Source organism: Pseudophryne corroboree, chromosome 7 (assembly GCF_028390025.1).
Source record: "Pseudophryne corroboree isolate aPseCor3 chromosome 7, aPseCor3.hap2, whole genome shotgun sequence".
In the NCBI taxonomy this organism is placed as follows: Eukaryota; Metazoa; Chordata; class Amphibia; order Anura; family Myobatrachidae; genus Pseudophryne; species Pseudophryne corroboree.
Genome location: NC_086450.1, coordinates 135,400,700 through 135,414,827, shown reverse-complemented (window position 1 = coordinate 135,414,827; position 14,128 = coordinate 135,400,700). Strand labels below are relative to the sequence as shown.

General features: G+C 43.5%; 1 protein-coding gene across 3 annotated transcripts in view; it reads right to left on the bottom strand.

The window, feature by feature from the left end:
- Positions 1–1,480: 1,480 nt before the first annotated feature.
- The window catches only part of BAZ2B (bromodomain adjacent to zinc finger domain 2B), a 131,219-nt gene continuing 118,571 nt past the window's right edge, over positions 1,481–14,128 (bottom strand). For all 3 annotated transcript variants that reach the window (XM_063933673.1, XM_063933674.1, XM_063933675.1), the window contains 2 exons: positions 5,856–5,999; positions 1,481–3,024 (listed from right to left, as the gene is read on the bottom strand). In XM_063933673.1, the coding sequence (XP_063789743.1) occupies positions 2,871–3,024; positions 5,856–5,999 (298 nt within the window). In that variant the 3' untranslated portion in view covers positions 1,481–2,870. The remainder of the gene's footprint in view (positions 3,025–5,855; positions 6,000–14,128) is intronic.

Below are 14,128 nucleotides of genomic sequence, written 5' to 3'. Positions count from 1 at the left end.
TTTTGGTTACCTGGTGCATTATTACTTGGTAAGTAATGTTTCAGCTGTTGCTGAGTTTTCAAGCTAGTTAGCTTGATGTGCCTTGTATGTGTGAGCTGGTGTGAATCTCACCACTATCTGTGTATAATCCTTCTCTCGAAGATGTCCGTCTCCTCGGGCACAGTTTCTAGACTGAGTCTGGTAGGAGGGGCATAGAGGGAGGAGCCAGCCCACACTCTCAAACTTAAAGTGCCAATGGCTCCTGGTGGACCCATCTATACCCCATGGTACTAATGTGAGCCCCAGCATCCTCTACGGACTACGATAAAAGGATTTACCGGTAGGTAACCAAAATCCTATTTTCAAATGTATATATCAATAGAGCATATAGAATGCACAATAACAATAAATAAGAAAAAATATATAAACAATATTTTATAATATAATAGAAATGTAAGCAGAATAAAAGGATTAATAGCAATAGTGTATCCTTTAGGTCGAGGTAATATCAAAATCTGTCCGTCCGCCTTCAAACAAGTGTATAAGAGCACAGTAAGAGTAGGCAAATAGTAAGAAGATATTAGTAAAAGCACATATACAGTAAACATGCTTTTGGTAAATAGCACCTAATGGTCAGCAGTGAAAGCAGCTTTTGCAGTAAATTCATGCAAGCATAGCCCAAGTAAGCTACTACAGAGAACAATGGGGGTCATTCCGACCTGTTCGTACGCAGCGGTAGTTCTTAGCTGCGGTGCAAATGGGTCGGAAATGCGCATGCGCAGCGGACGCATTGCGCACGCGTGCCGCCGACAGTAACAAATGTGATTGCAGCGGCGATCACAAGAAGATGGAATGGTGGGAGGCGTTACAGGGCGGATACTCACCGTTTCCAGGCATTTTCGGGGAGTGGTAAGAAAAATGCAGGCGTGTCCAGGCAAACGGAGGGCGGATGTCTGACGTCAAAGCCGGTACCTGCATCGCTGGATCCGTCGCACAGGGTAAGTAGGTCTAGGGCTAGTCTTGTTTTGTGTGAAACTTTTTTAGCATAGCAGGGCTGCACAAGCATTCGCAGCCCTGCTATGCTAAAATACACTCCCCCATAGGCGGAGATCAGTTGATCGCACCAGCAGCAAAAAGTTGCTTGGTGCGATCAACTCGGAATGAGGGCCAATATCTCCTTAGTCTCTGCCATAACATGATCCCAACAGCCGGCATACTGAATACCACCCGTCATACTACATACATTCTCCACTATAGACAGGTAATTGGCCATGACGACAAATAGGATCAGTGATCACATATCATGAGCTAACAATGACAAGATCTGTACTCTATCGGTTCCAGGTGCACTGTGTTATCAGGAGAGCTGTGCCTCTTATCTATTATGTATAAAAAAATAAATTAGAATGTTGATAAAAAAAAAAAAATAGCGCCACAGTAGGCCGAATTCCCCATATAGATGCTAAGACAATTTTTACAAAGATCAAAAACAACAAACACATATTGCAAAACAGTCTTTTATTGTATCCGTGCCACACAAACTAGTGAAAAAAACTACCCTTTTCACAACATTTTTGTTTTAAATAAAACAACTTCAAGTACAATTGGTACAAAAAATGTCTGATCTTCTCCAACAGCCCGCCATACCACACAGCAGAGCAAACACAGTGGTTACAAATGCCTGTTTGTTGTATATAGATTTTATTCTCCGTCCTGTGGCCAGGCAAATTAAGGGAAATGCAGCTATGAAAAAATACTGTGTGTAGGAAATTTGTCACACGTTCAATTTCACATGGATACAAATGATTATACTTTGTTTTTAGGCCTACTTGGCTTCAAATCATATAACAAAAATAGAAAAAAAAATGAAAAAGAAAAATAGAAAAAAATGAAACAAAATGTTTTATTTTAAATAATCAAATAATAAACATATCCCCTACACCCTGTTTTAAAGGCAGGCACTACCAATAATGGGGAGACTCCACAGTGTTCATAGAGGATACTGTACAAGCTATAAGTTGTAATATTCACCTGACTAAAATAAAATGCTACAGTCCTTCTAAAACAGACATCATAACCAATGCCTGCAAACAATATGTACACTTCATACAGATTTAAACAATAGTGAACAGTATATACATAATTCTCAGCTTTTATTCACCATTTTGAAATACAACGTAACTATATAAGTGATGCAGCAACATATATTTATATAAATGTACTTGTAACTTTACAGTTCCATCTCAGTGCTGATTTAGCACGTCTGTGTAAACAGTTGTACTTGGCTTGTTGGTTTGTTTATTTTTATTATTTTATTTTTTTAACATTCTCGTTCTATTTTCAAGATTTAAAGCAACGTTTTGTTTTTTTACTAGTCTTCCTTTTCACAGAAAACGAAGATTCTGTCCGCTGTTTAATCATAAATAATTCATAAAATTAAATACATTCACTAACAGTAAGCTACAAAGTAATAAAAAAATAAAGAAAATAATATTAAACAATAAAATAGATATTTATTGAACGGAAATGGAAATCCATTTCCTCAGTACAGCTCTGGTGGTTGAAGAATCAGTGCGTTTTGATACAATTTAATAACTATTGCACTATAACACCCTTTTTTACATTTTTATGAATTTTATTTATTTATGAAGATTCTTTGGGTGCACGTCCTTGTACTACAATACAGTAGTAACTGATTAAACGCACAGCCCAACAGAATAATAATAATAATAATAGAAAAAAAGACAAGTATGTTTCTGGTAGGAGTGGTTTTTTTTATAATAACGCCTCAGTTTGTAGTAAATTTTACTTTTGTTATATGTGTGTGTATATATCATTCACATTGCTGGTCTTCTTATCCAACCTTTAGGCTAGAGTAACATAGAATGGTTTCAGCTCATGTTTAAAATTTCTGTCCATCGTTTTTCAAAATGTATCCTCATTTTGTGTCCAGCTCGACCAATTTCAGAGTCGTCTTCATTAAATGTTTCACAGTTGTTGAAAACAAGTCTCATGTCCATAGCAAAAGCTTCAAAGCTGGAATACCTGGCGGGAGACAGAAATAGTCCATTACATGTTATGGGAGAGAAAACACTCTATAATATGGCCAGAGTCGGTGCTAGGCATAGGTAACTTAGGCGAATGCCTAGGGCATTTGGAATGCCTAGGGGCACAATCAGCTTATGCTGATTAAAATGATATGCGGTATGCCTATATTATGTGTGTGACTGCAGCTGTATATGCATACGAAATGCTACGTTACAGTGTATTCTTGGAAATCAGTGTAACATAGCATATCGTATGCAGATACAGTCGCAAACAGAATATAGACATGCTGCATATTATTTTAATCAGCATAAGCTGCTTGTGCATCCTAGTCACATAGTAATGCAAATAAGATGCATTTTCAGCAAAAAAAGGCGCCCAAAGTTAGCAGAGCTGCCAGCTGACTCACGCCAGGCATCTCCTGCTGCATGGCGTATTGAGGCAAGATGTATGAGGACACATCTGTATCCAAGCAGAGGCAGAGGTCACAGTGTTAGTGACCATGTGAGTGCTGTGTGTGGGTGGGTTGGTTGTGCAGTTGTGTTGGCAATATCTGTAAGGGGCATTATGTGTGTCGTGTATAAATACATTTATAATGTGCGGCATATGTGTAAGGGACATTATGTGTGTCATTAATATTATGTGTATAAATGTATTAATAATGTGCGGCATGTGTATAAGGGACATTATGTGTGTCATTATGTGTATAAATGTATTAATGTGCGGCATATGTGTAAGGGACATTATGTGTGTCATTATGTGTATAAGGGCATTAATAAAGGTTGCCATAATGTGTAAGGCACATTATGTTTTTAAGGACATTTTATGAGTGTCATATGTGTAAGGGGCATTACTGTGTTGTATTAGGTGTATAAAGGCATTACTAATGTAAGGTATTATGTTTATAAGGTGCTTCTAATGTTAAGAAAGAGCAATATGGTGTGGTGTAATGTGAATAAGGGGCAAAACTGTGAGGAGTAACGTATATAAGGTAAAGTTGTACTACTGTGTGATGTAACATGAATAAGGGACAGTATCGCATCATATAATGTGAATAAAGTTGCACTACTGTGTGGTGTAATTTGAATTGGGTGTTCTATTGAGTGGCCATGCCCCTTCCCAGCAAGAACACACCCCTTTTTTGGCTGTGCGCCGAATGTGCGCACTGGTCCTATTTAAAGTATAGGGGGTAGAAGCACCAAAATGAGGACTGCTATGGGTGAGGGGTGATGGTGCGGGAAAAGGGGTGCAGGGTCAGAGGCGGAACTAGCGGTGGTGCTAGGGGGCATCAGCCAAAATCTTGCCTAGGGCATCATATTGGTTAGGGCCAGCTCTGAACATGGCCATAGATGGCACAAGTAATCACACTACTCAATCAATGTGTTTCTTTTACAGTATATAAATGATAATACCTTCCTTTTTTTCTTTCTTAATTAGTCATAATCAGACTGGGCTTTCCCTAACATGGTTGCATCTGATGTGACCCACCAGAAATGCCCACTGGGCAGCTGATGGAAGACAATCTTCCAGCAGCTGTCACTCTGCTTCCTGGTTCCTTCCCCTAGTGCCTGCTGTGCAGCCGATCACTGCTGCCGGGGAAATGTGAATTAAACAGCTCTCACCTTCTCTGTGTGCACCCAGCGGCTGCAGAGAGGAGAAGCCGCTGGGGAAAAATAAAGCCACAATGTTGCGATGATCAGTAGTCCGATATATCAATCACAATGTTTAAAATCAGTATTTTACAAAGGTTATGTGAATAACAAAAACACAAAACATTTTTAAAAAATAAATAAAATTGTGTTGTTTAAGTTTTAGATAGATGTTGTTAACTTAATTAAATCATAACTCCCCGACAATTTCTGAGTGTTTTTTTGAATATTAGAAAGTTAAGTGGTTAAGGGTGATTTATGAAAGTGTACATACTCATTGGTGACATCAGCAAATGGTAAAATGCTTGGTACGTACATGGACTTGCATGCACGGGTTACAGATAAAATGCCGGCTGTCAGGATCCTGGCGTTTAGGATACAGACGCTGAAATCTCGCCAGCCGGAATCCTGGCGCACCAGGTTTATTCCCACTCGTGGGTGTCCACGATACCCATAGACTAGGAATAGATCCTGTGGCGAGCGCAGCAAGCCACCAAGACCGCAGTGAGCTCGCAAGGGAACTCATAGCGCTCACCCCGTTGCCGGCATTCTGGCGGATGGGATGCCGCTGTCGGGATACTGACAGCCAGCATCCCATCCACTGGTAAAACGTATGTAATCCACGTGTACAGAAGACCTCTGCAGGAGGATAAGGTTTACAATGGTCAATGCAAGGAGTTGGGATCATAAGCATAGATGGATCGGTGCATTTTGGCTTGTCTTTTTTAAATGGTAAAACGAGACCAAATTATGCTGGAAGGAATTATTAATTCAGGTGACAAGGGTTGAGGAGGGGCAAAGTTAGGCATTCCACTTGGTAGACACATAGCCGTGATGAGAGGCCTTAAAAGTCCAAGCTCGACCCTGTAGTGTCAACAGGAAAAAATGTGCATCAGTATTTGCACTTTTTTGAGATAGTGCATTTCTAAGCATAATTCTGCCAAGTAATATAAGATATAAATACATAAAATGCTCTCTCATGATTAAGATAATAGCAGTATTTTATGGAAAGTTAAAACTAAATAAGTGGGCGTTCATCATAAGATGCGGTAGGCAAGTGCTTGCACACATAAAGAAGCATTGGGATAAAGCCTTACTGACATTGGCAGGCTACATAAACCTTCCATGACAAAGTGCACTCCTGTATAACCTGAGGACTGCTGTAAGCCAGAAAATACTCACTGTCCACAGCTCATCTTTTCTCGGATTGTTGCAAAGTCCATTGGTTTCTTGATGACCTTTCTGTATCCAGGAACAAGTTTCAAGTTAACAGGCAGCAGAAATGGCCAGGCGTCCTCGTGGGACTCCATTTCGGACAAAATTGCACTGTTAAAACAAAATGAGATATATAGTGAACAGAAGCAACCAATGACTCCACTATAACTGAATATCACAGAATCAGGCAGAAGGTGTGAATATATCTATGGCCAAATGGTAAGTGTAAAAATCACAGTTTCACTTTCTCACTCAGGTTTATTATACATTTACTGTATGTATATATATATATATATATATATATATATAATATCTGCAGATACAACTATTCTGAATTCTAATAATACCAACATCAGGGTTATGATAAAGAGTCTTGGTAAAAATTCTTATTTTGTCAACAATCAATACGTCGATAGTGAATAATGCATATAGGGTTGTAGTGTTACTTACAGGATTTTAACAGAGTTGGTATTAAAACTTTAAACACGATTATTAACAATCATTTTTACAGTTACAATGTGGACATTCTGGAGAGTTTCCCAAAACAGAGATAATAACAAATTCAGCTGTCCCTGATCACTTGAGGAACTGGAGCCTTTCAAAGAGGGCGTGACTCCTAATTAACACGGAATCCCTATACCACCTTAGACTGGGATGAAAGAGGTGTATCTTGACAGATGGAAGGATGCTAAGTAATCAGACATGCAAAGGCAGAAGCTGAGGAGAAAATGGCCCAGTCAGTAGAGAAAGGGGGCAAAACTTTTTTTTAAGTATATAAATGAAAGGAGAAAATCAAATGGAGGAATAATAAGACTAAAGACAGAGAGTGAGAATTTGGTGGAGGGAGACAAGGCAACAGCAGATCACCTAAATAATTATTTTTGCTCAGTATTTACTACAGAAGGAGAAGGGAAGGGGCCACAGTTAAGTTGCAAGGACAGTCATAAAAATAAGGTAGATGAAAGTACATTTACAGAGGAGAAGATAATGTACTAACTGAACTTTCAAAACTAAAAGTGGATAAATCAATGGGGCCAGATGGGATACACCCAAGGATAGTAAAAGAGCTAAAAGATGTGCTGGTGGCACCATTAACAGAATTATTTAGCCAGTCACTAAATACAGGTGCCATGCCAGAGGACTGGAAAAGAGAAAATGTAGTTCCACTGTACAAAAGTGGAAACAAGGAAGAAGCAAGTAACTACAGACCAGTAAGCCTTACATCAGTAGTAGGGAAAGTAATGGAAAAACTATTAAAAGAAAGAGTTGTGAAATATCGTAACTCAAAATACTTACAGGCTCCAAAACAGCATGGATTTACTGGTGGGAGATCATGCCAAACAAATCTTATTGACTTTTTTGACTCTGTGATGAAAATAATAGATCAAGGGGGAGCTGTAGATCTAGCATATCTAGACTTTAGTAAGGCATTTGACACTGTCCCACATCGCAGACTGCTAAATAAACTTGAAAGCGTGGGGATGGATTACAAAAGTTAAATGGATAAGAACCTGGTTGCAGGATAGGAAACAGACAGTTGTAGTAAATGGAGTGCAATCTATGGAGGGAAATGTTACAAGTGGAGTACCCCAGGGATCTGTATTCAGATCAGTTCTCTTTAATATCTTTGTTGGTGACACTGCAAATGGTATTGAAGGGAAAGTATGCCTTTTTGCAGATGATACAAAGATATGCAACAGGGTAGACACACCAGGAGGGGTAAAACAAATGATTAATGTACTAGCTAGGCTTGATAAATGGTCAAGAACGTGGCAACTACAGTTTAATGCTAAAAAATGCAAAATCATGCACCTGGGTCTCAAAAACCCAAAGGCTAAATATAGTATCACGGGTACTATAATGGAAACTACTGAGGAGGAAAGGGATTTAGGAGTCACTATTTCAAGTGACTTAAAGGCAGGAAAGCAATGCAACAAAGCAATGAGAAAGGCAAGTCAGATGCTTGGTTGAATAGGGAGAGAAATCATAACAGGAAAAGAGAACTAATAATGCCACTGTATAGGTCATTGGTACGGCCTCATCTGGAATACTATGTCCAGTTCTGGAGACCATATCTCCAGAAGGATATAAATACATTAGAGAGCGTACAAAGAAGGGCAACTAAAATGGTGCATGGCCTACATCACAAAACTTACCCGGGAAGGCTAAAATATCTTAACATGTATAGTATGGAGGATAGAAGGGAAAGGGGGGACATGACAGAAACTTTCAAATATACCAAAGGTTTTAACAAAATTCAGGAGGGAAACATTCTTCAAAGGAAGAGAAGTATTAGAACTCAAGGACATACACTGAAACTGGAGAGAGGCAGGTTCAGGGGAAACCTAAGGAAAAATTACTTCACAGGAAGGGTAGTGGATAAGTGGAATAGCCTCCCATCAGAGGTGGTAGAGGCTAAGACTGTAGAGCAGAGGTTTCCAAACTTTTTTGAATCACGGCACCCTAGAGTATCAGAATTTTTTTCACGGCACCCCTAGGCCAAAAATTTCTTACTGAGAAATTTAGAAAGAAATATTAAATTAAGTAAATTGTATTTATATGTCATCCTTAGGCTCAATTGTGTGGTGAGGGACAATATTTGCTTCTGTTTGTCCCCATATTTTATGACTGACAGCCACCAGCACTAGTTTTGCCTATTATATTGACCATAAATAATCTGAATTGGTCCTGGACCACCAACCCAAGGCACCCCTGCAATTGTCCCGAGGCACCCCAGGGAGCCACTGCACACAGTTTGGGAACTACTGCTGTAGAGCAATTTAAACATGCTTGGGATAGGCATATGAATATCCTTAAAAAGAATTAAGGTTCAAAAAGGATTGAGATTACCTAAAGGATAAAAAAAGGGGGCAGACTAGATGGGCCATGTGGTTCTTATCTACCGTCAAATTCTATGTTTCTATGTTTCTAGAAACCACCTAACTGAAGAAATGGCTAGAAAATAGGATTTTAATTACCTACTGGTAAATCCTTTTCTCGTAGTCCGTAGAGGATACTGGGGATCCATTTAGTACCATGGGTTATAGACAGGTCCACTAGGAGCCATAGGCACTTTAAGAATTTGATAGTGTGGGCTAGCTCCTCCCTCTATGCCCCTCCTACCAGACTCAGTTTATGAAACTGTGCCCGAGGAGAGAGACATACTTTGAGAGAAGGATATAAAAGGATAGTGGTGAGATTTCGAACCAGTACACACAAAGAAGAGGAAAGCCATGCTAACCAAACTTGGAACAGCAACGGCTGAACCAAACAACAATACTTAACCAAGTAACAGTTCAGGACGAACGAAGCACTGGGCGGGCACCCAGGATCCTCTACTGACTACGAGAAAAGGATTTACCAGTAGGTAACCAAAATCCTATTTTCTCTTACGTCCTAGAGGATGCTGGGGTCCACATTAGTACCATGGGGAAGTACCAAAGCTCCCAAACCGGGTAGGAGAGTACTGAGGATCCTGCAGAACTGATTGACCAAACTGAAGGTCCTCAGAGGCCAAGGTATCAAACTTGTAAAAGTTTGCGAACATGTTCGAACTTGACCAAGTAGCTGCTTGGCAGAGCAGTAAAACCGAGACAGCCCGGCAGCCGCCCAAGAAGAACCCACGACCTAGTAAAGTGGGCCTGTACAGAGTTTGGAACTGGCAAGCCTGCCGTGGAATAAGCATGCTGGATAGTGAGCCTGATCCAGCGTGCAATAGACTGCTTTGAAGCAGGACACCTAATCTTATTGGGATCGTAAAGAAAACAGCAAGTCCGATTTAATGTGACGAGCCGTTCTCTTCACATACACCTTCAAAGCCCTCACAACATCCAAAGCCTTTGAAGTCATAGAGGCGTCGGTTACAACCGGAACCACAATTGGTTGGGTTGTGTAACGCCGACACCACCATAGGAAGAAATTGCTGACGAGTCCTGAGTTCAGCTCTGTCTTCATGGAAGATTAAATAGGGACTCTTGTGAGACAACGCCCCCAGTTCCGATACACGTTTTGCAGAAGCCAAGGACAACAGTGTAACGGTCTTCCATGTAAGATATTTTACGTCTACCTCCTGTAAAGGTTCAAACCAGTCCGATTGGAGGAACTGCAGCAACAAATTGAGATCCCAAGGTGCCGTGGGAGGCACAAAGGGAGGCTGGATGTGCAGAACCCCTTTCAAGAACGTCTGGACCTCAGGAAGAGACGCCAATTGTTTCTGAAAGAAAATGGTCAAGGCTGAAATCTGGACCTTTATGGAGCCCAGACGTAGGCCTACATCCACACCCGACTGCAGAAAAAGCAGGAAACGTCCCAGATGAAATTCCACAGCAGAATATTTTCTGCTCTCACACCAAGAGTCGTATTTCTTCCAAATACGGTGGTAATGTTTAGACATTACCCCCTTCCTGGCTTGGATCATAGTCGGGATGACCTTGTCAGGAATTCCTCTCCTGGGTAGAATGAGGCAGAGAGAGAGCGAAAAACTCCTTGGGTAGAGAGATAGTGAGAGACACCGGGGGCAGAGAGAGAGAGAGCGCAAGAGACACCTGAGGCTGCAGAGAGAGCGCAAGAGACACCTGAGGCAGAGAGAGAAAGATAACGAAAGACAACTGGAGGAGAGAGCGAGAGACACTTGAAGCAGAGAGAGAGAGACATGGAGCACAGATAGAAAGAGACACTTGGAGCAGAGAGAGAGACCAGGGGATGACAGAGAGAGAGACAGAGACCTGGGCAGTTAGAGAGAGAGAGAGGCAGTGAATGAGGAAATCTTGGGAGTGTAGGGGCAGAATGTATTAATATACATCGCTGCCCCTCACCGCCCATCGCAGCGATGTTGATTGCATATGTACTAACATATGCGATTAACATCACAATGCGGTGACGGAGGCCCCCTGCAATACCTGTGAGGTGGTGTGCGGGAGGTCTCCGTCACCTCCATGGGGTCTCCACCTGCTCACTTGCCTAGAAGCAGGCAGCAGGCTGTCCTGAGTGCCTCCTCCTCCTCCCTGCAGCCGGATGGACCTCTGGCTGTGTTGCTAGGGGGTGGAGCTTAGCTTCCAGGTCCAGACTTCCTGGAGGAAAGTATGCCGGGTGGGAGGGGGGTTGGCGTCTGCGGCCGGGGAGCGTCGGAGGCAGCGGGTTGCGGCGGCCGTTGTTAAGAACCCATAGGCTTCTATAGTGTATCGCCATCCAAAGATGGCGATACCCTCATGGGCGAAAACGCGGCGGCCAGGTGTTAGTACATCCGAAAATGCGATAAAACCCCCGAAAATGGGTGTTTTATCACATTTTCCCTTTAGTACATCCCGCCCTAGGTGAGGCAGTAAATGAGGGATGGGATAATGAGAAGTGGTATGGCAGGCAGAGTGTTTGGGAGTGTGACAGGCTGGACGGAGTGCACACGACACCGGAGGGGGGTGATAGCTGTATTGGGACTTGATATATGCCAGCGTTGGCCCCTTGTACACAAACACCTGGCTGTAGCAGCTCCCGCTCTCTTTCTCAAAAGCCTTCCGCGGTTCTGCCATGGCAAAGGAGGGGGCGTGTCTGAGGAGTCAGGACACTAGCAGAGTCAGCGGCTCCCCTTCCTCCAGATCCCGGCACTTTTCTTACGTTTTTTCAGCTGCTCTCCTCCGATCGCTGCTCTGACCGATAACCCTTCCTTTTAGAGCTCACATGTCTGCGGGTGTTGCATGAGGCACATTGCATTCCCCAGCTTGCTGCTTTGCGCCGTCCCTGGGCTCCAGCGCCCCACATACCCTGCTTGCCCTGCCATCATTACACCACTGCTGCCATAATATTGCCACCAGATACTCCTCTAGATGCGGAGCGTAGAGCAGCCAGTGACAAACACCAGCTGCAGAACACCTCATACCACTGTTTGGCTGCATATTTAATTTTTTCCAGTACAGGACTGGCAGCATGACTTCAGATGAAGCAGGAAGAGGAAGACATTGACAACGCTGGGAGGAGCTTCGGTTGACGGGGTGCTCATGAGCGGGAGAACCAGCGGGCGGAGCTTAGCATGGCCCGGGGATGGAGCCTCCGGAGAAGGGGAACTAAGGAGCATATGAACCAGGGGGCGGGGCTTAGCACTGCCTGGGGACACAGCTCTTGATGCTATGTAAGAAGGAACTGGGCAATCAGGTGCAGCTGCAGATGGACTAAGGAGGCGGAGCTTATCACAGCATGGGGCGTAGCTTATCGCCTACCTGAGGTGTAGCTTGGGACGGGTGGTTGGTTGTGCAGTGTGCACTGTGCATGGCTGCTAGTGGTTTGGGAGGGTATAGGCAAAGTTTTGGCAGGTCCTGATTGGACATGAACGAGGGAACGCTTGTGATAAAAGGAGAATTTTTCTTTCCCCCCAACACTATCTGCACTTCCTGTGGGCCTATTTACAATGGGGGGCCTGGAGCTGCAGCTCTATCCGCCCCATTGTTAATCCAGCCCTGGCTGTAGCTCATTATCTGTCAGCTGCCTGAACAGATCCATCAATTTCTTCAGTAACTGATGCAAAACAGGTTCCCTTTGGTACAGATTTGACTGTGAAAGTCACACGGTGCTAGGTCTGGCGAGTACGGGGGGCATTCTAGCACTGAAAGCTGTTTCCCGGCCAAAAACTGCTTCACAGAGAGAGCTGTGTGGGCTGGTGCGTTGTCCTGATGGAATGCAGTCAAGATCCCGCCGGACGGGATCCCGGCGGTCGGAATACTGACACCGGGATCCCGACCAGCACAATCCTGACATATTCTCCCTCTGTGGGTGTCCACAACACCCACAGAGGGAGAAGAAATTAGTGTGCCGAGCGTAGTGAGGCACCGTGCCTGCTGCGTTGCGCTCGCCCCCTGTCGGAATTGTGCCGGTTGGGACCGCTGGGATCCCGTCCGGCGGGATCTCGTACTGATCCCGTCCTGATGGAGGATGAAACTATTTTTCCACAACTCTGGCCCCTTTCTTCTGATTCTTTCCAACATAGGCCCTCATTCCGAGTTGATCGCTTGCTATTTTTTGCAGAGCAGCGATCAGATAGTCGCCGCCTCTAGGGGAGTGTATTTTCGCTTTGCAAGTGTGCGAACGCTTGTGCAGCCGAGTGGGCCGAAAAAGTTTTTGGCAGTTTCTGAGGTGGTCTGAACTTACTCAGCCCTTGCGATCACTTCAGCCTGTCCGGTCCCGGAATTGACATCATACACCCGCCCTGCAAACGCTTGGACACGCCTGCATTTTCCCTACCACTCAAAGAAAACGGTCAGTTGACACCCATAAATGCTCTATTCCTGTCAATCTCCTTGCGATCGTTTGTGCAAATGGATTTGTCGCTAGAAGCATTGCACAGCAACAATGCTGTTTGTACCCATACGAAGTGCGTGCACATGCGGTGCATACGCATGCGCAGTAGTAACCTGATCGCTGCACTGCGAAAATCGTCAGCATGCGATCAACTCAGAATGACCCCCATAGTTTCTAGAACATTTTTGTAGTAATACTGATTCACTGTTATGCCTTCTGGTACCCAGTCTGCCAAAATAACACTCTTGATATCAAAGAAAACAATGAACATGTCTCTGAATTTGGATTTGCTTTGACGTGCTTTCTTCATTCTTGGTGACGATGGTGTTTCCCAATGCATGGACTGTTTTTTTGTCTCAGGATCATACTAGAGCCATGTTTCATCACAGGTAATAACTTTTATCTAAAAATATGAATTGCCTTGAATTTGTTCCAAAATGTCTTTACTAATTTGCTTTCGATTTCTTTCTGCTCTACAGTAATGGGCCCTACACATTGCGCGGTCCGCCGCCGAGCTGCCCGGCGACGGATACGGCCAACGGGCGACTCGGCGGCGGGGGGCAGTGACGGGGTGAGTGAAGTTTCTTCACTCCCCCCGTCACCCGGCTCCATAGAAGTGCAGGCAACTATGGACGAGATCGTCCATATTGGCCTGAATGCACTAGCGACGGGGCACCAGCGATGAACGAGCGCGGGCCCGCGCATCGTTCATCGCTGGTGCCTCCACACTGAAAGATATGAACGGTATCTCGTTCATTAATGAACGAGATCGTTCATATCTTTCACTAATATCGCGCAGTGTGTAGGGCCCATTAGAAGCCTTGGAACCAGCTTAGCACAAGCTTTTGTCATGTTAAGATCTTGATGCCAAACTTGCATGTTTCTTTGTTGATGTTTACCATTTCTGCTATCATTCAGAAGCTGAGTCGATGGTCACTTCAATCACTTTTCTAATT